This window comes from Haliaeetus albicilla, chromosome 11 (assembly GCF_947461875.1).
Source record: "Haliaeetus albicilla chromosome 11, bHalAlb1.1, whole genome shotgun sequence".
NCBI classification, from domain to species: Eukaryota; Metazoa; Chordata; class Aves; order Accipitriformes; family Accipitridae; genus Haliaeetus; species Haliaeetus albicilla.
Genome location: NC_091493.1, coordinates 8,364,237 through 8,389,823, shown reverse-complemented (window position 1 = coordinate 8,389,823; position 25,587 = coordinate 8,364,237). Strand labels below are relative to the sequence as shown.

The window sequence follows — 25,587 nt, the reverse complement described above, 5'->3', positions numbered from 1 at the left end:
GAGAGACTTGGCAAACAGACCGTCTTTGGCTACCCTGTTTGTGCTACTCATGCTTTAGTGAATCTCTATCACGTATCCCCTTGGTTGCCTTTTTCACAGACTGACTGTCTTTTTATCTGAGTAGGAGTCTAACTTTTCCCTATACAGAAGCCATTTTCACATCATACTATACAAAAACCTACAGATTCATGAGCAGGTCCCCTGGCACCAGAAGTCACAAGATTACCTCAGAATTGTATCTTTGACATTTTAAAGTATGCTTTATGGCCTTGCAAGAAAAGCCTGAATGCATGAACTGAATGCAACTGCTGAAATGAAGTCTTCCTAACAGGGAAGGAGAGACATTTTGAGATGTATGAACTACTGCATACATCTCACGGGAGAGTTGCCAGAAATAGCAAGGGCTTCCCTGCATTGTGAGCAACATCAAAGCAGAAAACAGCAGACAGACTCCTTTCCAAGAGAGCTGCAGCCTCACTGCTGGACTTAGTGTCAGGGTGCCTGGCTGTGGTTCTTACCTTTGCAGAGAGTGGGAGAAAGAGGAACAGAGACTCACCCCAGAGCTAAGACTAAGCACTGCTGCTCTGCCTTGGATTTTCCTAGGGAAAAAGGGGGGACCTGTGCCATCCTCCGCCTTATTTGAGCATTTGAGGAGGCTCTTGCTTTGCTATCTGAGAAAAAACAAAGAGGTTCCTAGTGAGATACCACGGCTAGTGCTCTAAATTGTCATACATCAATGTCTGTCTCTGTGTAGAAAAGGAAGCTGTGTCACACTGCACATTAACTGTACATAGTCACAGCTTTCATTCAGGGTCTTAAATCTTTTTTTTGTCTTTCTGTCACCAGTGTGTGGATTTTACTTCAGTCCTATGGTATTTCAAGAATATCTTGCACGCAGTCCTTTGCAAGTATGTGCTGTTGCACGCTCGAAACGCTTGACATGTCCACTAAAGACAAAGAATGACCGTGGAATTGCAAAGCATTTTTTTCCATAAAACTTCAGGAGTTAGTTACTAAGCTTAGTCAATGCTTCTTTTAGGACTGACCCAAAATGCTGGATACTGGTTTTGACCCTTCTGTTTATCTGTCCTTTAATATTTTGCTTTTCTCCTCAAAAGTGACATATGGATAGAAAAAAAAAAAAGGCTGTCTATTTCCTCCCTTGTTTCTTTCCTGAAAACTATGTGTGTAGCCTTTCTGCCTTCTGCTTGCACAGTCCACTGAGCAATAACACAAGTCTTTTTTTTATTCCCAAGTGGGAAGGAAGAGCTGGAACTCTGAGTCTTGCTGAAGTCTGAGAAAGGAGGTTTCTTTTATAACCTGCAAATAAAAACCTGCTACTGTGAAATACAAAAGTGTTTTCAAATCGTAAGAACGGGGTTGCCTTACAGCTCTATGCTGTACTCTGCTACTGTTGCGGAGCAGTTTTCCCAAAATGGAGTGCAATACAGGCGGGACAGAACTTTGTAATGGTGTGTGGGTTTGTTCTTGGGGAGGACAGGGGCACACAGCACCTTTTCCTCTCGCTTTTATGGCTTGAATGAGGCTGTGGCTTTTAGGAAAGGAGCCACACACCTCTCTAGCTGGCTGGCAGCCTCTCTGCCTGTCTGCTGTAAAGCGGTAGCCCTGCAGCAAGATCTCGGTGACCTACCTGGGGGCCTGTGAATGCCAGACTAAGGCACAAGAGCCAAGATTGTTGAACCTAGCCAGGCAAGAGGTGTGTGTCGCAGCTTATGTTTCCTGGTACGTGTATCGTGCTAGACAATGCTGCTTCTCTCTCATGTGAGGTTGAAGTAATAACAGGCCCACTCTTGTTGAACTACAGAAATTGGTAATAACCTATTTATCTAAATGTTGCAAGTGTGAAAGGTTGCTGTTGTGGCAAATTCTCTGCAAGCTCTTGCAGTTCTAAACACATGACACTGTTGTCTCTAATGTTATGCTGCCATTGGCAGACTTCCCATTACATAATATTGACCCATATTTGTGATATGTGACATTTTTTGCTAAACACTGTCAAGGATAATCCGTCACAGAATAAACTTTCTGATTATACGCTGAGACTCTGTCATCCTTTAGCACAAATGTAACTTGTGCCTCAGACAATGCTATTCCTTGTTAAGACAAGAAGAGTACAGTTCTTTCAGGTAAGAAAAACACCAAGAGAGTATCGTGTGCTTTGAGACTGAAATTCTTAGGACTAAATCCACTGCCTAGTGATTGCACTGAATCACATCTGGGAGTAATCTGAGATTTAAAAAATGTTGAGCCCTAGCCCAGGTGATGGGAGTAGCAATTGGCTCAAGGAAGCATGAAGTCTGAAGTGTGACTCTGCAAAATGCTGTCTCAGGCAGGTCCAGCTTGTTTCATGCTTTAGAAAAGCAGATCTGTGGAAAAAGGCTTCTCTGCTCTACTCTTCCACTGAAGTCTGCCAGTATTTATAGACTTAACCAGTCTTTTCCTCCAAAAAAAAAAAAAAAAAAAAAGAGTAATGGTGTGGGGAGATAAATAGATGTAGCTCAGGCAGGGGGTTATTGCTGTAAGGCAGCTGAGAAATGAGAGGCCTTGGAGGAATGGGAACACCCCCAAAGCTGTCTGCTTTCAAAGAGCTATGCAAAATACATCCATTCTTAAAAACCTGATTTCACTTGCACAGAATAAAAAGTAGAGGAGAAAAAGGTGTGTAAAATAGAGGCAGAGAGAATAAAATGGGAATTCTCTCAGTGTTGAAGAGGGTCTGCTTCAAATGGACTTTATATAATGTTGTAGCAAAGAAGTAACAAGATTGTGTGAGCTGCTGAAGCGTCTGCCACATTGTGGAAAGGAATGAATGTAGAACATAAGGCCGAGAGACTAAAGAGAAAGAAATTTTCCAGCCTTACGTAGGAGATGACTGTGTGCTAAGAACAGTTGCAATATCAAGGAGAAAGGTTTTGCTTCCGTGCAAGGAATGAATGCTTGTCAGAGCCAAAATTAAAACCTGATGAATGCAGTCTCACCCACTTTTCATTTCTTCCCTCTCAGATTCTACATTTGTCCTCATTCTGTCTGTGCATTCATTCATATATTCCTCTCCCTTCCCACCTCCCCATTGACTCGCACTCTCCCTCCCGGTGTGTTATCACTTCCTTTTCATTTTCTCTTCCTTTAGGTTTCCTTCCCACTCATTCCATTTCTCCTCTGCCTGACCTCTCTGCACGCATTTTCCTTCGTGGTGAAAAAACAGCAGAGACAAAGAGGAGGAAAAAATAGAAGGCGAGCGAGGAAGGGAGGGGGCAAAGGGTAGACGGTGCGGGAAGGGTGCTCAGCATTGCACTTTCTCCCCATGCCACACTACAGATTTTTGAAGGTGTCGTAGGAGTCAAGGCTCCTAAAACCGGTTCCTTTCTCCCAGGCAGCAGCATGTGGCAGTGGCTTTGTGAAAGGTAATGCCAGAGCTCATTTCCTCAGATTACTGTACCTAGAAACCATCATAAAGAATAGAATAATCCCAAAGTCTAGTGGAAAGCCACTTCTGAGGGACAAGCCTCTGTCTGTGCGTGGAGCTTGCTACCGTGTCGGATCCAGGAGGAGACTGGGTGGTCTTAGGACTCCAGAATGGGAAATGGGAGCTCAAGGGACTCTTTGGACATGCTGGCATGGAATACTGACCAAGAAACATCACGGCCTCAAGCTTGTCGGGGGCCTGTGTGCAATGAACCGGTGTTTCTCAAAGCAGCCAGTGCTGATGTCTCAAAATTGACGGCCAAATGGTGCCAATTTTGGTTTAGTGAAACAACAAAGAGGTGCCAGGAATGCTTATTGTAATGTGTGGTAGGAAATGGGCTGAAACCACTTTACCTGGAGACTGGTGATCCCATCCAGGCAGGACGAGCTGGATCCCAAAGTCAATCTGTAACCTGCAGAAAGTGCTGCGCTCCTGAGGCCCAGAGGCTGTTCCTTCGTCCAGCCTCCGGACCTGCAGTGAGGAGGTAGCTAGCTGAGCTTTCTCCTTTTCTGGACCTGCTCTTGTTCCTGAAACTGCTAATTGAGATGGAATTGTTTCTCCCTGATTAAAGAAAATGAATAAATAAACAAATAAACCCCTTACTTTTCACAAAAGCTTGGTAGAAGCAGCACCGGTACGCTGCGGGTTATTCCTCCTTCCCACAAAAGAAGAGCAGAAGGGAAGCGTGCAGGGCAGCCAGCCAGAAAGGCCTCATTCCTGCACCCTGTCCTGCCATCTATAACCTTCTGCTAGCTTTTCTCGTTTTATCAATTTAACAACAGCTAATACCCCTTTCCTCAGATTCCTGCCTAATTGAAGGATCAAAGTGAACGCGCGCAGCCCTTGCGGTTTAGCGTGATTTACGGGCAGCGGTTGTGGTGTACTGCGCGCTTAGGGAAGGGAAAATATCGATCGCCGTGGGTTGCTGGGGGTTTTTGCGTTGGCGCGGCTCTCCTCGGCTTAGGGAGTAACCCGCAAATAAAGCGCACCGCGGCGCCGAGCGGCACAGGTGCGGGCAGCTGTGCCCGGGGGAAGGCCGGCCCGGCGGCCGGCGGGGGCGGTACCCGGCGGGGACGGTACCCGGCGGGGACGGTACCCGGCGGCCCCTACGCCGCAGGGTTTTCGTTCCGCTCCGCGGGGTCTGAGGCGCGTCCCCCGCGCGGGCGGCGGCGGCGGGGCTGTGCCCCTGGGGGAGACGCCCGGGCCCGCTCGAGGCGCCCGCGCGCGCCCTCTGAGGCGCCTCCCGCCGGCCGTTGCTAACGGTCGCCGCGTGAAGGCGCCGGCGCGTGCCCGGGGCGGCTGCGAGGAGCAGAAGGGACGGCCAGGCGGCGGGGAAGGGCCGGGGGAGGGAGAGGCCCGGCGACGGGCAGGGGGAGCTCGGCGGGCCGCGGCGCCCCTCCTCGCCGCCGCCGTTACATAAGGAGGGGTGGGGGAGGGGAGCGCTTTGACGCGGCGGCGGCGGCGGCGGCGGCGGCCCCTTTAAACGCGGAGCCCTGAGGTGCGACGAGCGCGCGCCTCTCTGCTGCCCCCTCCCCGCCTCACTGCAGCGACAAATCCGCTCCCCGCCCGCCTCCGCCGAGCCCAGCCGAGCCGGGCGGCGCCGGGAAGCGCTGCCGCGCGCCTCTGCACCGCCCGCCGAGCCGGCCACCGCCAGCCCCAGCCCCAGCCCCAGCCCCTGGCGGCGCGACTGCAGGGAGCGGCGAGGGGCGCGATGGAGGCTCCGCGCCTGGCGCACACCATGAGCAGCCCCACTAGCCCCTGCGAGGAGGTGATCAAGAATCTGAGCCTGGAGGCGATTCAGCTCTGCGATAGGGACGGTAAGTCCGGCCTCGACGCGGCTAATCCCTGCAGACGCAAGATGCTGCTGCCCTCATGGATGCTAATGCAAATTAATCCCCGCGGCGTATGGTCCTTTGTCGTCCCCCACGTATTCGTAGGTGCGAGTGTTCCCCACCCCGCCCGCCGCCGCCGCCGCTCTCCTGCCGTTGAGAACAAAAGAAGGAAGGGAAGGTTGCACCTTGCTGGAGGGAAGGGAGGGAGGGAAGCCCGCCGCTCCCTAAGCCGTCCCTTGCGTTGCAGTGCGTTCACCCCCGGGCGAGCCTGCTGCACAGCCCTGCCCCTGGCAGGAATGGACGCTGGGGTTTATTCTGGGAGAGGCAACAAGGAGAACTAGGGCAGGCGCTGCAGAGGGTCCGGATCGAGAGGCGGGGTAGCGGCCCCGGCGGGTCTTTTCTTACCCGGGATCCCCAAACTCCTTTGCACTGCAGGGCAGTTCCTGCGCGTAAAATACACAGGCGAGCCGCCCGGCTGGCGCGGGCTAACGGCGAAACTTGTTGCCGGTCGCTTGTGCGAGCGATAAGACGGGGAGCGGGCCGGCGCCGGGGTCGGGGGGAGCCGGAGCGGCAGGCGGCGGGGCCGGCGGCCCCGCGGTTCAGCACCGCGGACAGCACCGCGCCGCCGGCGGGGGCGGCCGGGCCGGGGCGGCCGGGCCGGGGGGTCGAGGGAGACCGCAGCGCCGGGCAGGCAGCGGCAGTCCGCCCCCCGAAGGCACAGCTGGGCCGCCGAACAGACGAAGTTTGGTTTGGTGCGGACATTAAAGATTACCTGCGTCAGAGCGAGCAGGCAAACGTACGGCGGCGGTGAGGGACAGCCGAAACAGATTTACGGGCTTGAAAGAACGCTGGGAGCCGGCTATGGTTGAAGAGCGTAGTATCGCTTATGCGCAACTCCCAGTGACAAAACTGAGCGGAGAAACTGGGAGTCAAACAATGAAAAAATATTTTCTTGCAGAGTGGCGTATAATTTGTGTTCGTATACCAGGTTATTCTCATCTTCTCATTTGACATTGAATCGTCAAAAATAACTTCTCAGGTTTTGATGCAAAATGTGCTTTGGGTGTGGAATGTATGTTACCTGGCCAACATACCGAGGAATGGAGATGCTGTATCAGTGAATGGTACGGTTGAATTAATGAAGCTGTTTCCCTGTTGTGAGTGTATCTTTGGAGCATAACTGTTATAGGTGATGGTCATGGAGAGAGCCAGTCCGGCTTTCTCAGTTGTTTTTTTACAAATTAGTTGTGATGGAATTCTTCACTTTTTTTGACCTAGGCAGACTTAATGGTTTAAATGCTGGATTTTTGTAAGCCCTTTATTTTTCTTGAAATAGTCAAGAATTTGACAAGGCATTGAAAAGTCTTTTCAGTAATTATTTTTATAGCTGCATGGGAAATTCTTTGATTTCTTTCATGTTTGAATTAAGATACAATTTGCACTTCCATCCACTCATGCCTGCCTAACTCACTGCCTAGAGAAACTGACCTATGTTTATAGTAGTGGAGGCTAGACCGTTCTTTTGTTAAAACACTTTCCCACATGTATTTCTTTTTATTAATACTAGAGAGAAATGAAAACAGATAAATTATGCAATCCTTCGTATTTGTCTACCCCAAGTAATTGTAGTGAAGTACCCCATGTTAATCATTGCAGACTCTATTTGGTTCAACATACTATAGTTAAGGACTGCTCCATTTCTACGGAATAGTGTCATACAGACACGCAAATGAAAAACTGTAGTATATTTAATTTTAATTCCCTTTTGAATAGGCTTCACTGGAAAACAACAACTTTCCTGTAGATCTGGCTTTACAAACTAATCTTCATCAAGTAAGCCAGCATCATACAGGGTCATTGCCTCCTACAATACATGGTTGAATTTCTGAAGGAGGCACCTATATTGGGCATGTGAGAGCTGCAACTCAGTGCCTAACGTGGCACAAGACTGCACCTGAGCATACTTCAGTATTTCCTACAGGTGGCACTTATGTATCAAAAAGCTTGTTTTAATAGGAACATAAAAGCAAGCAAGCAAAGGTTAAGGCATTAATTTTTCTAAGTAAGCATGCAAATGTATACGCAACACATTTAGACCCCTAATTGTGTACACGGGTTTAGTTAGTGCATTTATATTATGAATACTTACGATTTATTTTAGGGTACCTTTGTTGTGAAAGATCTAATTCTTAAGGTGCTATGTTAGCATCACTGAGGTTAATCAAAGTTACATGAAAAATATCAATATATTACCTGTAGTGGATTAAAAATATGCTGGATTTTCATATTCTGAAAATGTCCTTGATCTCCAAGCTGTAGTAACTGTAAAGGCAACCAATGAAATGATAACATTACATATCCAGCTATGATAAATTCTGCAGCACGCTTAGTTTGGGATTGCAGGCAATGCTGCAGTATAAACATAAGCAATAATGGAATTTTTATGCAGATAACAAAATATTTTTCTTGTTTTCTAAGATGAGGGAATTAATATTGAAGCACTTTGTATTCAGAAAACTGGGTTATACCTCCTACAGAGGTATATGCAGGAACCAGAAATCCAGGAATTGGAGTGAGCAGTTAATAATATCACAACAATTCATATCTTTTTAGATTTTTTTTTCTGTTTTTTTCCCACTGTTTTTTTTGCAAGCATTATCGTCTCTCTTAATGAATCAAGACCATTTAGAAAATTTAAAAATGTGAAATAAAAGAAAACAAATGTATGCGTTTTGGAGATTTTTTTTATTTTTTTTTTTAAATAAAAACACCTGGTAAGATTTGGTTTAAAGTGAATGCAACATTATAAAGCCAATCATCAGCTCTTATTTTCAGCATTCTCTGTTATTTACAAATGCTTCTTGCATTATTTTTTTCTTATTATTTTAGGTGGTTCTACTAGCACAGCTTAGTATTGGTCTGTTGCACAGTCTAACATGTAGTTCCTTAGAACTCTACTGAACTCACTTTGTGTATGGGAAAAAGTGTATCATGTTATTTTCCTTTGCTGTATTTGAACGTTGCAGCCATGTTTCTGTAAACTTAGGCCAGGAAAGACTGTTTAATCTGTGCTAAAAATTCTGGTGACCTTTTATAAAATTTGTATTAGCCCTAGCTAGGGATTAAACCTTTAGTAGATGGATGCCCTTTGTATTGTGAGCAGGCCAATTCTATGAAAATTCATCTAACTTCAGAAAATCATAAGCCTTTGAAAAAACTGCTTTTCACAGGCTTGGTAGAACAGTCTCAGATTTTAGCAGCTGAATTTCTTGAAGCTCCACATTGTGGTTGCACAGCATTCCCCCTACAGATACTGCACTTTGGTTGCTGGGGTCCGGCCAGAGTGACAGCAGTGACACTGGCATCTGCTTTCTGTGCTCTTACAGTTGGCATAGACACCTAGAAAGTGGAAGACACCTATCAAAATGCAGGAAGGAGAAAAGCAGAGCAACAAACCTTGGAACTTGGGAGACATGGACTGGGGAGAGGGGCAAGAAAACTGGCCCAGAAGCTGCTAATAGAGACTGAGGTAGTGGCTGGCCAGGAGTGGAAGAACAGGAAAGACTTAGAAGCTGAGGATGTTTGTGAGGATTAGATTAAATGGGAAGGCAGAAGTGGGCAAAATGACTCTGAATGAGAACTGGAAAAGAAGATGAAGGAGCAAGGGAGGTAATCCAAGTTCAAGGCAGGTAATCCAAGTTCATGCCCAGGGAAGTAAAACTGGGAAAAAAGATAAGGGGCCATTCACCCAGATTAGATGAATTGGATGAATGAGGGTGGAATGAGAATTGGGGACCTGTGAAGAGTAAACCTGGAGACCTGTCTGCAAAGAAGAGACAGAAATTACATGAATTTCGAGGGGGAACTGGGCAATTTGGACCACAGAGGTTATGAGTAAAGGAATGGAACCAGGACTTGCTAAGCAGAGACTGCGACTGAACGGAAAGCCTTAGGAATGAAGAACAGGACTTTTGAAGTGTGACTGGGGAGTACAAGAAGGGGTGGGACAGGAACAAGTTCATGAACAGGGCAGAAGTGGCCATGTTTTGGTGTGACAGCCAGAGAAAGGTCAGTGTGTATCAGCAGATGACATTTTCCAAAGCCACACACAACCCCAGGATACCAAATTCTCCTTGTTCATTTGCCGGCAAAGAATGGTGCCATGGTATCAGGGCTTCAGGGGTACTGAGAGTCAACAGCTGCAGCTGACTTCAGTGAGAGTAGGACTTTGAAAATACAAAGCACAGTGCTAAATGCTTTGAGAAAAGAGATGTTAACCACCTTTAATAGGCACCGAAAGTCAGTAACTGTCTTTTATCTTCTTTGTGCCTCAGTTTTCCGTGTGTAAAATGGAAGCAGTATTATTGCCTCCCCTCACAGAGATGTTTTCAAAATAAACTGATGAATGCATGTTAAGCAGCCAGGCACTGTAGTAGCCTGGAAAACCCATGAGGTGCATGGAAAAACCTATGATGAAATTCATAATTTTGTCTTCAGAGCAGCATATGAATAATGTGTAGCAAATAAGTCCTGGGACTACACACAGAACAATAGCAAATAGCTGTTACAAGAAAAATAGTTCATTATGTACGCACTATTCATTATGTATGCTGAATGAGTCAGAATTTATGTGGAAAAAATAGTATGTAATCATGCAGTTAAAGACTACATCATAATCTGAACAAACAAAGGGGCCAATTTGAGGTTATTCAAGTATGCTTCATTCTGATATTTTCTAACTATTGATGGCTTGAACTACACAATCTCACTAAAGTGCTTTTAAATTTTCTTTTGTGTTCGCTTCATATATTTGAAGATAGTGTTTGGGTATCAGGATCAGAACTGGAATTGGTGTCTTGGCCAGTTTCGGTTGCATAAATCAATTTCATCACCTTCCAAACACTTGATGCCATCAAAATTGTTTAGTCTAACAAGCTTGTGTAAAAGCAGTACATCGTACAAGCTAAGGTGTCATTTCTGTCTTATGTAAGCAACTTGCATCTTTGGCTTTCCATGTTATTTGAGCATGTCTCATGTTTTCTTTTTTATTTCAGAAGTTTATTATTATGCTGGATTTATTGGAGCATTCTAAAAGATATTTCTAGAGTTTGTAAATGGGAGTTTTCATGGACATATCATGTACACATTTGCCTTTCAAAAAGAAGGGATAAAGTGGCATCATCCAGTCACTGGATGCATTCTTGAAATCCCTTTTTTTGGCATTATGGAGCATTATCACTACTGTTTCTGAAATGTTATCCTGTAAGTCCCAGAGATAGGGAGAAACTGAATTTCTAGGTAGACTCCTACTTGAAGGACAACTGAGACATCCAAATTTCACACATTTCTTAGTGTCCTGAATGGTTGGACTTGCATAGTTGTTTAGTTTTTTTTAAAGTATGAGACTTCTGAGCACAGGAATAAACAATTCATATTTTTGTATCCAGCATAATAGAGAGGTGCTTGTAACTGTGGTATTTTGATAGGACACAAAATTCAGAGGCATGTCTGTTGTTGTTTTTATTCCTCTCCCCAAATGCAAGTTTGGAGATTTAAATTTGCTCTCTTCAAAATGCAAACTCTGTCACTTTTCTAGGGTTTTAATGATGGAATGGCCAACTAAGAAATGTATTTCTTCCATAAAATTTCATCTAATCTGGTTGACGCTAGATTAGCAGCAATAATGCTGCTTCAGTTAGGAGCTAAAATCTAGTACATAGCTTCAAAAGCTCTCTTGTTGCAAAGAAAAATACTTATTATGGTTTTAGCTTTACATTCTTGCCAGAGACTAAGGTTTTCACATGTAATATTCCTTACTGTTAGGACACAGAAAAATATTAAATGGAGCCAAGCAACTATTTTAAAGTCTTCATAAATGATCTTTAGAATTGTGGAAGAGAAGAAAACTAATGATTAGCTTATGTCTTTCACTTCAGCTCACCATTGCAAGTATTTTATCCTGTCTTGTTTTATATCACAAAGCAATGATGCCACTAATAACTAGCGAGGCTTTGCTCGACACTGACTATTCAACATCCCTGTGTCAAGAAATGTAGTCATCCCCGTTCTTCCTTTATATTCTTTAATTTTTAGAGTTATTTTCCTTCCTTCTTCCTCCCTCCTCATCTCCTTTTAGAGCTTTATGCCACTCAAATCTGTGTAATTGATTATTAACGATTTTGACTGGCAATGACCAAGTTATAAATTATTAGCTATTTAAATCTTGCCTGGTATTCTATTTGTGCCCCTATTGATTCAATTATTCTTCACTGAAACTCTTCTAGATTCTTTATAAAGCAACTGAAATGCTTGATGTGTAATTATGCCAGATTCACATACAGAAGCACTGTTCTCTCCCAGTGGTATATGCTGATATTGCTTGGTTGAAACTCAAATATATAATGTGAGTTTTGTAGTTAATTTCTACTCATTGTTATAATTTAGGCTTTTTAAACATTACTGTCTCCTATGTATGTCCCTTTTTCTTTGTGTTTGTTTCAGATTATAGTTCCCAGAAGCATTCTTTTATTTATTCTGTAACAGAATCCGTTTTATCATTTTCTGCCTATGTTTCTAAGCCATCTTGTGCTTGCAGCTCCTTCTATTTTAATGTTGTCTGCAATACAGAAATGTGATCTCTCTTTCCAGATCATTCATAAAGATGCTTATTTAGCCTGGAACTAGCCACAGGCTCTATGGTAGCCCAGTAGACACCTGAACATTTTGGCTGTTTTGCCAATCTCATCTCTGCCAGCCAATGTTCAGCCCTGCAGATCAGTAGTTCTTAGTAAGTACAATGGCAGGAGGAGTCATTTAGGGAAGAGAAATTCTGCTCCCTCCAGCATCTGAGAAGCAGGAATGCCAAGCCAACCCCTCACTTTAAAATTTCATCCATCTTCTGCAAGTCTCAAAGACAAAACCTGTTTTTCTTAAGAGTTAAGCTATTAGTATCCTCTTCATCTGTTTCATCTTCCATCTTAAACTACATGTAGCAGTTTTCTTCTCATCCTGCTAATCTGATGGCTCCACCACCTCTGGTAAACTGTGTTCTGAGCTTGCTTCTCCAAATTCGCTATTTACCCTGCAGTTATGCCTGTATAATCTAGATCAGAGTCTGCCCTACAGGCCACTTCAGCTTTTACAGCAGCTTTCCAGTGAAGTCCCTGGTCCCAGAGCTACAGCTTCTAGAACAAGCAGAATATCGCTTTTGTCATGTAAGGTGGGGGGAAGAGACATTATATCACATTCTTATTTAGAGTTCTGTAGTATTTTGTCATTCATTTTTGAATGGGTTCCAGTCAGGCATTGTTGTGTTCAGTTGTCTCCAAAGGCTTGCTGAAGCTTATCTTCCTGACCTTGAGTTTTCCTTCTGGGACTTCTCTGCCTCATTAATTTTCCATTTTTTTCCTCCAAAATCTAGAAAGATCTCCTCCCTTACCCATTCCTTGTAATTTCCTCCACCTTTTATTGTTCATGGCCTCTATATAGCAGGTTTGAAGGCCCCAGCTTTTCTGAATAAGGTACTTTTCAAGTTCCCTTTGTTCTGCTGAAGTAGTGCCAGCATCTTTAACCACAATTGAGGAGGTAATCTTTAGAAGTCCTTACAGTCTGGGTTTGTTTTTCTTAGTCCACTTGGTACAGTAGGTACCTCTGCTGTGCTGCCAGCATGCATGGCCTTTTGTACTTTATGTGACCTGGAACGCTATACTTAATTCTGTCTGAACACAGCCCAGAATCATCCACTATGTTTTCTTTTCTCTTTTGATAGAATTTTCAAGCATTTTACTTGCAGACTACTTTCTTCAAAAAGTTATAAACATGTCTGAAAAAATAGTACTAGCATTGCCGGTACATGTATAAAGTATGTCACTGCTGTAGGAAAGTATGAACAAATACAATGTTTATGATGTTGGAACTAAAGAAAGCTCTGCTCCAGGATCACTTCCTGTGGTTTCCACACTAGGTTTTGTTACACAGTGAGCATCCTTTATTTGACCTTGAAAATGTTTCCTTCAGCACCGAAGGTTTGGCTAGAATTTGTTGTAGTATTTGTAGCTGGATAAATTTTCACAGTGGTGTTTGTAGTTGAATCATTAATCAATTTTATTTTATTGTTTTCACAGAGTGTTCTTGTTTTATTTATGCTTGAATGAACAAGCTGTTTTGCATGGATGTTTTCAAAAACAATGATTAGCTATACTGTTTTTATAACCTAACAACAGTTTCTCTGAGCCTTGACAGTTCTAGCTGCTGACAAAAAGGGGAAACCTTAAAGCTAGTTTGGTGTTAGTCTTTCGTTCCTGCAGAATGACAGAAAGTATTATCAGAGTTGCACTCTAAGTTCCAAGTACGGAGTGGCATCTGGAGTTTATTTCTCCAATACTGTTAAGTCAGACGCAGCTGGCACCTCTAGGAGAAGCATAGTTTGAGGAATTCCCGTGTCAAGCTTTGTATATCAATGCACTCTTGTTAGGAGAATTCTGCAGTTTGCAGTTGTCAGAAGCATCCCATAAATTTATTCCCTGAGCTGTTCCATTGGCTTCAGAAAGACTCCGTAAAAACAGATTTGCATTCATAACATGGCATGATTAAGATCTTGCAACTACTGTATTATTTTCCTAACTTTTGTTGTGTGTATTCTATCTTATTTCATACAGATAGGCATCTAATTTGGAATTTCTCTCTTTAAGTTGCAGTTTGTCTGGATTTCATCTATCTTTAGTTTGGGGCTAGAAATAACATTTTGAAAAGATTATTCGGGGTTTTTTTGCAGGTCGCTTCTAGGTGTACTCATAGTTGAAGACATGTGGACTTCAAAATCAGCAGGACAAAAAAGATATTAAAGGGCTCTTTCAGTCTTGGCCAGCCACAAGTACTATTGTAGAAGTATCGGTGGAGTGATTCATGCTGTGTCGTTGGTCCTTTTAATCCAACTTATGTAAAGGGAAATTATACATGAGTTTATATTAACTAAGGGATAAAATTAAGAACAGTGTGCAGCAGATTGTATTTTAGAGCTACTGAGGTGCATCTGATGACATAAAGTAAATATTATGCACTTAGACTTTTATGATGGAATTTATGCTGGTAATTTAATATAAATGCTCAGTAGTAAACATGTGGCTTTCAGAGCACTAATGTTTCTGATGAATTTCTAGCCTTTACACTTTCAATGTAATTTCAAGACATATCTCTAATCACAGAAGTTGAAAGTCCCCAAGCCTATCTGCTCGCTGAATCCATTACATCACAGAGAAGTTCTGTCCCTCTTGTGTGGAACATACTGGAATTTTAGCCAGTGTTACCTGTGCTCTGATGAAACAGCTACCACCTTACCCTTCATGAAAGGACAGATTTGAGCAGTAAGACTTCACACACAATTAATTGCGGTTGTCTCACCTCTGCCCACGTGTAGAGGTTACTTTCTCTTCCCCCCTAGATAGAGGCACCTGAAACTCCAGGTACATTTCTTTGTTTCCTCTGTCTGTGAACTGCTTTGTACCATGCTTTGGAACCTTGACCCACTGAATATGTTGCTTCTGTAGTTCACTTTGTCACTCTGTTTAGATAGCATGGAGTTCTTAAATCGTATTTGGTTTACAGGGACCTGAGTATAGCAGCCCTTCTAGAGTAGGAGAGTTCAATTTCAAGTTCCGTGACACATCAGGTAGCCAGATGCCCCAGCATGACCTGTGTATTAGGAACATGTCTGGTGGTACGCTGTGCTTTCTCATAACTGTACAAGTGCAGGGAAGACAGAATCAGGTCCCGTATGTGAAAAATAAGATACTGATTCTCCTCCTTCTATTTTTGTATATTCTGTAATGCTTAGCTGGTTTCTGGGTTGCTTCCTTGAGCAAACCATCAGCAAAGCACCTAGGCTGTCTGGTGAAGCTGTCAGCCCTAATGCAAGTGTGCAGTGCTTGAGATGGAAGCCATACAGTGAAACTAAATTCTTCAGTATATCTTAGTATGCTTGTTATATTTAGCTCATATAGTAGGGAGTATGAGTTGGAAAGCATTAGTTGAGATGCTTTTAAATGCTCTAAAACCAAAAGATGAAAAATCTAAATATGAATTCTTTTTAAGTAACATACCCAAGGGGACTTGGTTGACTTAGTGAATTTGTAGTAGGTTGTGCAGCTATTCCTCTAGGTAATAATCAATTTTGTCTTATCATGATCATGATTGATCACTTGTTAACAATCCCATGACTGTTTGATAGCCTGAATGATAAGGCTCCAGAAGACTTTGTAACGCAAACTATTAAAGTATCCAACTGAGCTGTGCTTTTAAAAAAAAATAATTCTGAAACTACTGAGGACCATGGCATTCCAATGGATTTGAATCTGATGGTTCAGAATTGTTATAGGTTTCTTTTAACTTAATTACATGAAAACTTCAGTTTGAGTTTTCTCTTTATTAGACAATCTTCTTTAGAGAATCTACATGAGAGATCTGTTACAAATGCCATCAGGACAGGAAAATTATGAGCTAGAGTCAAGACTTTTAATAAACCCACAGAGTCTATATGCTATACCATGTCTGAGTGAGGGGTGAATTCTCATGTGGCAAAAACTCTGCTTAAAGATTTCTTTTGACTACAGTATTCGTAGCTGTGTCATTTGTATATTCTAGTATCTGTGAAAAGCTTGAACTCATTGTAGCCTTCCCCTTGATAGGGTGTATTTAACAGGGTCCTCTCTCATTTCTGCATGCTTACCTACCTTAATGAAACTGGCAGCAACCTAAGTTACCTATGAGCTCTCTACTCTTGTCAAAGGTTCAAAAGTTAGTAACAGTCAAGGAGGGGCAGACCCACATCCAAAGACCTTGACTATGTTTGGTTGCCCTCGGAAACCAACTAAAAATGAAACAAACCAGAACAACTCCAGGTCCTGCCAAAAAAGGCTCTCAAACCCCGTATATCCTTTATTTGTCAGGGCCTTAGAGAAAGTCTGAAACCTGCATAAAAATTAAATTTTAAAAAATAGTACAGGTTACAGAGTAGAATTTCCTGAACTATTATGAATATATAATACCTTTCAAATCACAGTTAGAAAGCACGAACTGGTGTAAACCAGAGCCAAATCCTATTCCTTACAAGAGATCCGTGTGAAAAGCTCACAGCAATTACCAGTGTGCTGAAGTAAAGAAATGCTCATTCAATGCTGCAGACTGCCAGGGTATCCAGTGAGTTACAAAAGCCCACTCATGCTGAGCACCCTACTTTCTCAAGAAAACGCTTAGTAAAATTGTGTTCCCCAGCCTTGATTTCTCTCCCTTGCCCTTCAAGTGATGAGTTTTGCCTTTCTCCCTGGGCTTCCCTTTACTTAAAAGAAAAGTAGGTCTTAAATGAAAATCCGTGTGCGATCAAGGCAGTTGCAATTTTCAGACAAGCTGGCAGGTCGAATTAAAGCTCATGTGAATACAAGGCTGCCTTTGCTTGCTAGATTTGAACTCACATGACTTAACTTGAAGTAGAGAACACATTTTTGGTTTTGATTGAGACACAGCTGCAATAAATGGCACAAGTTGTTGCCAGCCACGTAAGAATGAGGTAAACAAGTATGAGCGTGAGGTTCATAGTAATAAACTAAAATGAAAGCATGTATTTGTCTCTCTCTCTTTTGTTTAGTGACATGTGAAAGCACAAATCATGAAAGGCCACTCACTTCTCTAATATACAGTTAATATTAAAAGCAGTAGAAGATTAAGGCCAGTGCTTTGCCCTCAGTTACACTGTGTTAGGTGAAGAGCATTGGAGCAATTAGGCCAGTGATCCAGAGCAGTGTAACTTGGATTGGAATCTGGCCCCAAGCAATTTGTCCAGGGTCATACAGTCAGAGCCTTCATCTATGAGTCTGGTTTTTTTTATGGTGTTAGTCTTGGAGATGTAGGCAGTTCCACAGTCTCAGAGGCAGCTGTACTTGTTTATTCATCAGAAGAGAAAAACCTCATGCCATAAGAAGCTCCAGATCCCTTCCTGCTCCCAAATCTGTCCCTTTAGTGAGCAACAGGGCGGGAGTCTACTGAAAAATGTCACTCCCTGTTTTCCAGCAAAACAGTACCGAGATAACATCCTTCCAAAAATACACCACAAAATGGGAGTGCAGTCTGAATTATGGTCAGAATTTCATAAGGATGCATAGATACCTGACAATGCAGGCTTCTCCAGCTAAATGAATAAAGTACACTTGATAAATAGGTCTGCTTTTATAGTAGTGTTTCTGATGCAGTTATTTCCTTTCAAAATCTGGAATTCTGTATAACTGAAGGTATGCATTATACAGAAATTCCAGTATATGTAAGTGGCTGTAAAGTTCATTTCAATTTTAAAATGATATTTAAATTAAGCTAGAGGATGGTTTAGAGTCTTTTACATCCCTTATTACCTTCTTTCCCTTTCAGAAGCTGAGAAATGCTCATTTTAATTAAAATTTGTTTTTAAAATGCATCTTGTAGTCAACACACGCTGAGAAGAGCCACTTACCACCCATGTACTGTAAGCTTGCTGTGCTGAACAAAATGGGATCATTACTTTAATTAGTAGTAAATATTGTGGTGGCTTAGTGTTTGCAGTCTACTATAATGTCCTGTTTGATTTCTGGAAGGTAGAATTGCACTAGCCTAGCTCTGATGGTCAGAGGCACGAAAACCGATGGTGTGCCAGTAGGAGTTGTAGCGCAGCTGTAGCTATTTTTGCCACACTGCAATTCTCATTCCATAGAAGGTTGCAGAGAAGCTTGTTTAGCTTCAACGTGATGAGATGATACAGTAAAAAATAAAACCACTTCTTTAGTATAAGCAGTCTAAGAGAACTTTAGTGGGAACAGTGTATTGGTATAAATCTTTCTGCATTTATGAGTCACTCAGCAGACAGGATGAGGAGCAAGATGCTGATGTTTGGTGGTGTCATTTGCACTCAGTCTCAGCTTATCTGGACAAATCAGTTTACTTGTTTTTTGATATCCGTGGGTCATAAAAGGAGATCCCACTACTTCTCCTCAGCTCTCTACACAAAGATTTGGCCAGTCCTTAGAGCATGGTAGGATCAGTAGATCTGCATATCTTAGATAAGGGGAAAAGCAGGCATGATGGCATGTCAATTTAATCTTCTGGGCTAGGTGGTTTTTTAGTGTCTTACAGTTTTCCCGGTCCTTAGTGAAGAAATGTGTACTTAAATGATTATTTACAACCTTCCAGTTGCATATTTTAATCTGATAATTAAGTTCCTCCTTTTTCATAATTTCCCCACAGTGAAAATTAAATTTTGTGTGCACATGTGTGTGTTTAGCTTAGCATTTTAGTGAGTTAACACTCCTCAACTTATGTGCAATAAAGATGCAAAAAGGAAAGAGGAAAAGTTGGGTAACAGTGGCCCAGCCTTGTGGAACACCACAAGGTGTTCTTAATAGAAGCATAAAGGCATAAAATTTTCTTCCAAAAAATATCCATAAGGAGCAAGGGAAACTCTATTGCATCTATTTCCATTCTAGTACTCAGTTCAGAAAGGCTACGTTTTTTGGCTGCTATTGACATTCTGAAAATGTGGTTTAGTTTTGAATGAGTAAAGTATAAATAGTAAATACTTTCAAGACATCAGGATATCCAATAGGAATTTAATCTTAGTGAAAGAATAAGGTCAGCCTTGCCATGTCAGCCATTGATCAGATTTTCAGTCAGGTTTTGTCTTATGCTTTGGGTTTGTGAAACTTATATGTGCCTCTGCAATTCACTTGCAGCCATAGATATGAATTGTTAGATATTTGCAGTCATGTTTTAAGAAGCTCTCAAGTAACTCAGCTTAAATCGCATTGATTTCAGTAAGACTCTTCTAAATCATTTAGGGACTTCTGAAGATGTTACAAAATGTTACTTAAATTTTTGCTTCAGGTAGGGATGGGTCAAAAATCAAAGGAAGAATTGGCACTGAATTGGAACAATTGGCTGATAACAACAGAGGACAACTCAGTGATATATCTGAATTTCCTTATGGTAATAACAAAAGAGGAAACAGTTATTTTGAGAAATTAGTTTAATGATGCAATTGAATGCATTATTTATTTTTAATGAAAATTAATTAAATTGTGGTCCTTAAATAATTTAGCTATAATTGTAGTTAGCAAGATATACATTCATCCACTTTCAAGCTTAAATGCTCCTGAGATGTTTGATCCTATCAGTGTTTTCAGAAAAAATATTGTGGGGATAAGTGAAAAACTCTGAAGTATTTGACACAGAAATTCAGAGAAATTATTCTTGAAAAGTTTATCCCTTTTAAAGTATCAGTGCAGAGGATTTTTCTGAGTCAGTGATATGTACATTTCTTTGCTATGGGAGTTCAGAAATTGGCTGCAGTGTAGTACTTACTTTTTTCCCCATGTTCTTTTTCTTGTGTCTCTTTGGCGGGAATCTTGCAAATTATCAGATGTTGCTGTTGTATGATGAGAATCGTGAGAATTGACAAATGTAATTTAGGAAATAATTACAAAGGGTAACTTCAACTATCTCTCAACTTCTGTGACTTCTCTTTCTAGTCTCTGAAAAGAATTAGGCTCCTCCAGGGCACAGTTAAATGTGAGAGCTAACTGTAGGTATTCAGATTATCCAGTTTAGGAAACTGCCTTTTTCACTGAATGGAAAGTGAGCCTGAGGAGACTTACCACCCAAGGGTGATATTGGTCTTTGTTAGTGTTTTCTTCTTTCTTAGCACAGTAAGAGTTTTAGTGGTTCCCACAGTAGTACATCATATCAGCATTGCACATGAACATTGCTGCAAGTCATATGTATAAAATCTTTTGGACAGTAGCCTTTGCTTTTGAATTAGAGGTTACATCTTTTGTATAAAATTTATTCCAGGTGTAATTCCACAGACATCTGTGGTCTTATTGCAGGAATGAATGTTGTTCCTGCTTTTTCCTTGTTACTGTATCTGCTGTCATTTTTAAGAAGCAAAGAAATGTTTGGGTTTTATTATCTTTATCTTTGAAGGAGTATATATGGCCCTACAAATCCACTCTTGAAACTTTTGTATCTAAGTCAAAATTTATATTCCACAGAAATGTTATAATGGGACTATCTGATTTCTGCTTACTAATTATAGTAACCTTCTCTGTACAGATATGCTTAATTTCCTACTGAACCTAATGTTGCATTCAGTGTCCGCTGAGAGAATGCTTGAGCTGTAAACCAAAGCCGTATAGTTCTGATGGCATAATTGCATTCCAAAATCTATCAGTGTAACTCTTTATTTGCTACTACTAGCTGTCAGGTTTGCCACATTTGCATTGTGTATTCCCATTGGTGTTAGTGGAAAACATACTTACACGTTTGAGGAAACTAAGCCCCTGAAGTCCCACCTGCACAAGATCTCAAAATACATATGATGATAGTCAAGTGCTTTTGCTAAGGGCAAATGAGCATCTCAGTTGAGTTAGTGTTCAAGCAAATGATGAAACTTTAAGGCTGTGCTGAATGCTTTTCTTTCATTATGCACTGTCCTTCAGTTGCCGTACTACACCTCCTGTCAGGTAGCAACTGAGTCTCTGAGCCGCCTTCGTGAAACGAGAGGCTGCTTGCAGAAAAAGGTTTCAGTCCTGTAGTTGACAGCAGGCAGTGAGAAACAAGGCTTGGGAGAGAGCGGGGCACTGCTCAGTTAGAACTAAGAGCCTGCACATTTGTTGCTGTCAGTGGCAGGATTGAGATATTGGGCTGCTCCTGATTTGAATCATGGGACCACTTGTAGAGTACATTTGTTCTCCATGTGAGATGGAGGAAGAATTGAGTCCTTTGTAAGAGGCTGAGAGAAATTCTTTAATACAGAAACTAGACAATCTGGAGATTTCTCAGTGCTTTAGGTAGACACAGTTTTGGGGTACCTTCTCTGCTGAAGAAGACAGCTGTACTAAAAGTACAACTGTGCTTGCAGAGTCTAGCTGTGTTCTCTTTGTTTAGCAATGTAGAATGTTCCTGCCGAAGTCAATGGTGTAGGTTAGTAGGAAACAGCTAAATTAAGCCTTGAGTTAAAACCAAGTAACAAGAGAATCTGAATGTATTTGAACATTTCAAAAACACTCAGTAAATATAGATATACATGTTATAGTTATAAATAAGTAATGCTTTATTTTCAAAACTATTTTTAAAAATTTTGGACAGAATGCACATTATCTTACTAGAAAATGCACAACAGTAGTATCAGACATGGGGAGGAAATGAGGAGAAGATTTAGAGGGGTTTATCCCTCTAACAGGATTTATAGAGCCAGGCATCCTCTCTTTATCTAATGTAAGAATTGGTTTTATGAGGATACTTATTTAGAAAATAATCTTAAATATGCTTATATAAATATAAAAATCGGTATCTGGAGTTGGTTTACCAGGATTCTGGGGGAGAGGAGAGAGAGACATTTAAGAACCTGAGACTATTCCCTAATTTTTTGTACATGAAAAGATGCATGAATAAAGCATAAATATTAATTACGTGGTTATGGATAGCAAGTTGAACTTTGAAATAGAATAGCTATCCTGGACAAGTACCACTTGCATGGCCTAACAAATAACAGCCTTAACTTGATAATTTTATAAATGTTGTTGTATTTGTAGTTCCTCTGTGTGATTTCATTGTCTTTCTTGAACAAGGTGTTGCAGTGAACACTGAAATTCTTGATATTCAAGTTAATTATTTGCTTGGTAGGGACATACAGTCCTGGTCATGTAAAACAATTTTATATAGCTAGCAGTTGGACAGGGACCCATTCGTTCCAGAGCTCAGGAGAAAAATATGATATTGTATTTTTACTTAGTTGAATTTAAAGTATGCAGCTAATACATAATTTCCTGGCACTTTCCTGTCATTTTTGATGGTTATACAGAAAGAAGAATTCTCTCTCCTAATGAATTTTTGAGGAAATAAAATACCTCCACAGTAAGTTGGAGAATTCAGAATGAATTCCAGCACTCAAATATTGTCAGTCTATATCAGTTTTCTAGAACTACAAACTTAATATTTTACCTTTATAGAGCTGATATATAACCAATCAGCTGAATTATCAAGACAAGGAAAGGTACAAATTTTTCTCTTTCAGAAGGTATAAAGAAAGATATCTCTGTTCATTTTACTGTTTCTAAATGAGTTGTTTACAGTTGTTAGTATCACTATATAGTAAGAGGATTTCTTACATCATGGTACCTAGGTGCTCTTTATGAACTTGATCCCCTTTCATCAAACATTTCTACTTCAAAAGGTCATAGCTAATGTCTCTCATTGTATTGAAAATGTTAACTTGAGAAAAACACTTTCTGTTTTCACCAATGGATGTATTTTAAGATCTGAAAAAGGTGACATTTTAAAAATATGTGCTTTGTATTATAAGATTTTGTTTGGCTTTTGGTGTGTTTATTACATGTGCTATTGGTAACTGTGTATAATGTAAACCTGATCTTTCAGGGTCTCAGAAATTGCTTTACCTTATAGTTTATTCCTCTATGCCTCTCATCCTCATCTACATGTCTTTTCATTTTCAGGTATCTTCCCAGAATGTCTTAAGGATCCAGCGTTAGCATTTAATTTTGTGTTATGTGGGTGCAGTCTCACCTTGCTTATTTTCTGGCTCACAAACCTTAGTCACATTTCCCTGATCAAATTCCTAAGTTTCATGGAGCTGACACTTCACAGAAGTAATTGAAGAGTTTACTATCTTGTGTGTCTTTCTAAAGACAGTACAGTGCAGCACTTAGTGCACTATCTTCTACATGACGGCACCCCAGATAAACCCCAAACTATGTGAACCAGATGAGTGAAATTACGTCAGTGCAGGAGAATATTGTGGTGACAATAGAAGTGGCATGATGACCGTTCCACTGACTTTCCTCCCAGTTGCTGATTGTGGGATATCACCAGGGCTTCGTTATGCTTTTGGCATTCCCAGTTAGTTCAGTAGCTTCTGGGAGTCTTACCTGCCATAAAAAATTGCAGCAACCTAGAGGCTGCTTTGAGTTGCTTTAGCACAGACAGCCATGGTTTCAATGAATGGAACAAGTACCACTGAATCTAGGCTTTCTTTTTTGTAGCAAATGTTCAACCCTGGGCCACAGGTCAGTGTTAGAGGTGGAGGTTCTGCAGGAGCTTGACATGTTACATAGGCTTAGTCTTCTTTATTGTCTGTATAGTCCCCCTAAAATATGCGGTTTATATCACCTAGTTTTCCATCATCTTTTCTTTTTTTCCCCATCACAAAGGTCAAAAGATCTCATTTTTTGAGTGTGTCTTCAACTATTGTCTTCTTTGTTACTGCTAGAGGTAAATTCAGAGAACAACCAGTCTTCAGATAGAATTTGAGTAGGACCTGTTATTTACTTTGGTTTTGTCTACCGAGTTTTAACTGAACCTTAAATGAGTGCCTTGACTTTAAGAAGTAGTGACATTTCTGTATTTTCAGTTAAATTCTTTGGAAATTATTAGATTCCATGACTTTTGACACTATGTTTATTTGAAATCTCTAAATATATGCATGTCTACTGGAAAATTAAACTGAGGTTTTGAACAGGTATTTTTTGCAAATTATTGTGAAATCACAGTTTAAGAAACTGCTGTCCTCAAGTACTTATCTGTCACCTCCTCAGCTAAGAATGTGGTAGCTAGACTAGTGAGCTCTTAGGATGTTTCAGTGTAACTTACAGCTGGAAAAAGCAGGGTTGTAACTGGAAATAGCCATCACTAACAAGCATTCCACTGTTTGTGTTGTGTTGTGGTGTTTTAAATCTAGACCATATTAAATGCAAAGAGTTTCATCCTCAAATAAAGAAACTTCTTAATAGCAACAATTTCAGATGTAAGGACAAGCATGAGATTTACAAAGTACAAACTGAGAGCCCAAAATGCCTTAATGTTTTTTACGAATCCTTTAGGAACATGTTTTCAAAGATCCATGGCAATGGTGTTGGCAGCTTAGGAAAGGCATAGTAGTGATTTTTGAATGTCTGCTCCAAAAGCATCAGAATTCCGTGTTTCCCACAACATGACTCTGAAGACACTGAGGATTTATCCCTGAGTACAAAGAAACTTAGAACCAGATGATTTGTCTTTGTCCGTACAACTGGAGGTTTTCCAGTGTGATGCCAAAAGAGGCAAATCTATTTATACATGTTGAGGGGGGTTCATAATGGGTTTAAATGAAAATGTAAGTTACACTTCATTAAGCTGATGTAATTTGCATCTTGAGGGTCAGAAGGACAAAGCCTTAGCAGGAAACACAGTCAACAAGAGTAATGCGGGGAAAAGCCATTTTATCGCTTTGTTCTCTTTTCTGGTTGTTCTCCTGACATGTTTGGGCTCTGTGATATAAAGTGCATTTACATCACTTCAGGGATGTGTAAATTTCCACCACTACTCAGGACAGCTCTGAATTTGTTTGAGTGATGGTTCAAACAGACCCGCCCACCTCCCCGCCCCCCCCCCGCCTTTATTCCAAATTCTGTTTAGATATTTACATTTCTTCCACATATAAAATGAATAAATAATTTTTGTCCAGAGATTGGACAAATACCTGAATTGGTTGAATCTAAACCCCATGAAGGGGAAATAGCAATATGAAAAGCTTTATATTACTTTGATGGTTATTCCCCCTAATATCCAAGTCTAAATTGCAGATAAATAGTAGTATTTTACAGCTATATTTTGTCATCCATGATTACTGAAGGGATACTTTCACGGCTCCAGCAGACAATAGGATTTCACCCAGCCCTGCCTTCTTTTAATTTCTCCAGATTTAATGGACACCATTGCAGTTGAATGAATATTTCACGAGTTTACTTCATACTGAGTACAAGCAATCACACTCATTAAGGCTGTAATATTTGTAGTTTTTTCCCTGTTGATGGATGGCTATTATGTCATTGTATTCAGTCATTTGCAGGTTCTGTTATCTGTGAATTTGTTTCTTGACTGCTGGATAATTTTTCATGCTTGCATAGTGCAGCAAGCTACATAGTTAATGCTGTGAAAGGTGGCATATTAGTGTTATGGATGGAGTTATGGGAAAGAGGGTGTGATTTGGTTGCTGAATACAAATTGCATGAGTTCTGAATACTTAGGAGTTCTACTGCAGTGTGTCTGGTATACAACCTTTGAGTGTGAACCCGTCTTTTTAGTATTTCCAAATGATGAATAACATTCAAACTATGGGAAATACAGTTGTATGTTTAGGGATTCTATATCTTTATTAAATTTATGTCATACTGCTTCAGTTAATTTTTTTCCATTATTAAT

The 25,587-nt window shown here is 41.0% G+C and overlaps 1 protein-coding gene across 2 annotated transcripts in view; it reads left to right on the top strand.

Moving 5' to 3' along the window:
• PHYHIPL (phytanoyl-CoA 2-hydroxylase interacting protein like) overlaps window positions 1-25,587 on the top strand; it is a 59,149-nt gene that overhangs the window by 17,230 nt on the left and 16,332 nt on the right. Inside the window, exon 1 of one of the 2 annotated variants that reach the window (XM_069796044.1) lies at window positions 4,907-5,304. The exons of the other annotated variant lie outside the window; for it this stretch is intronic. Coding sequence (XP_069652145.1) covers window positions 5,199-5,304 — 106 coding nt within the window. The 5' untranslated portion in view covers window positions 4,907-5,198. Of the gene's footprint in view, window positions 1-4,906; window positions 5,305-25,587 lie in introns of those variants that run through there. 2 annotated transcript variants of the gene reach the window in all.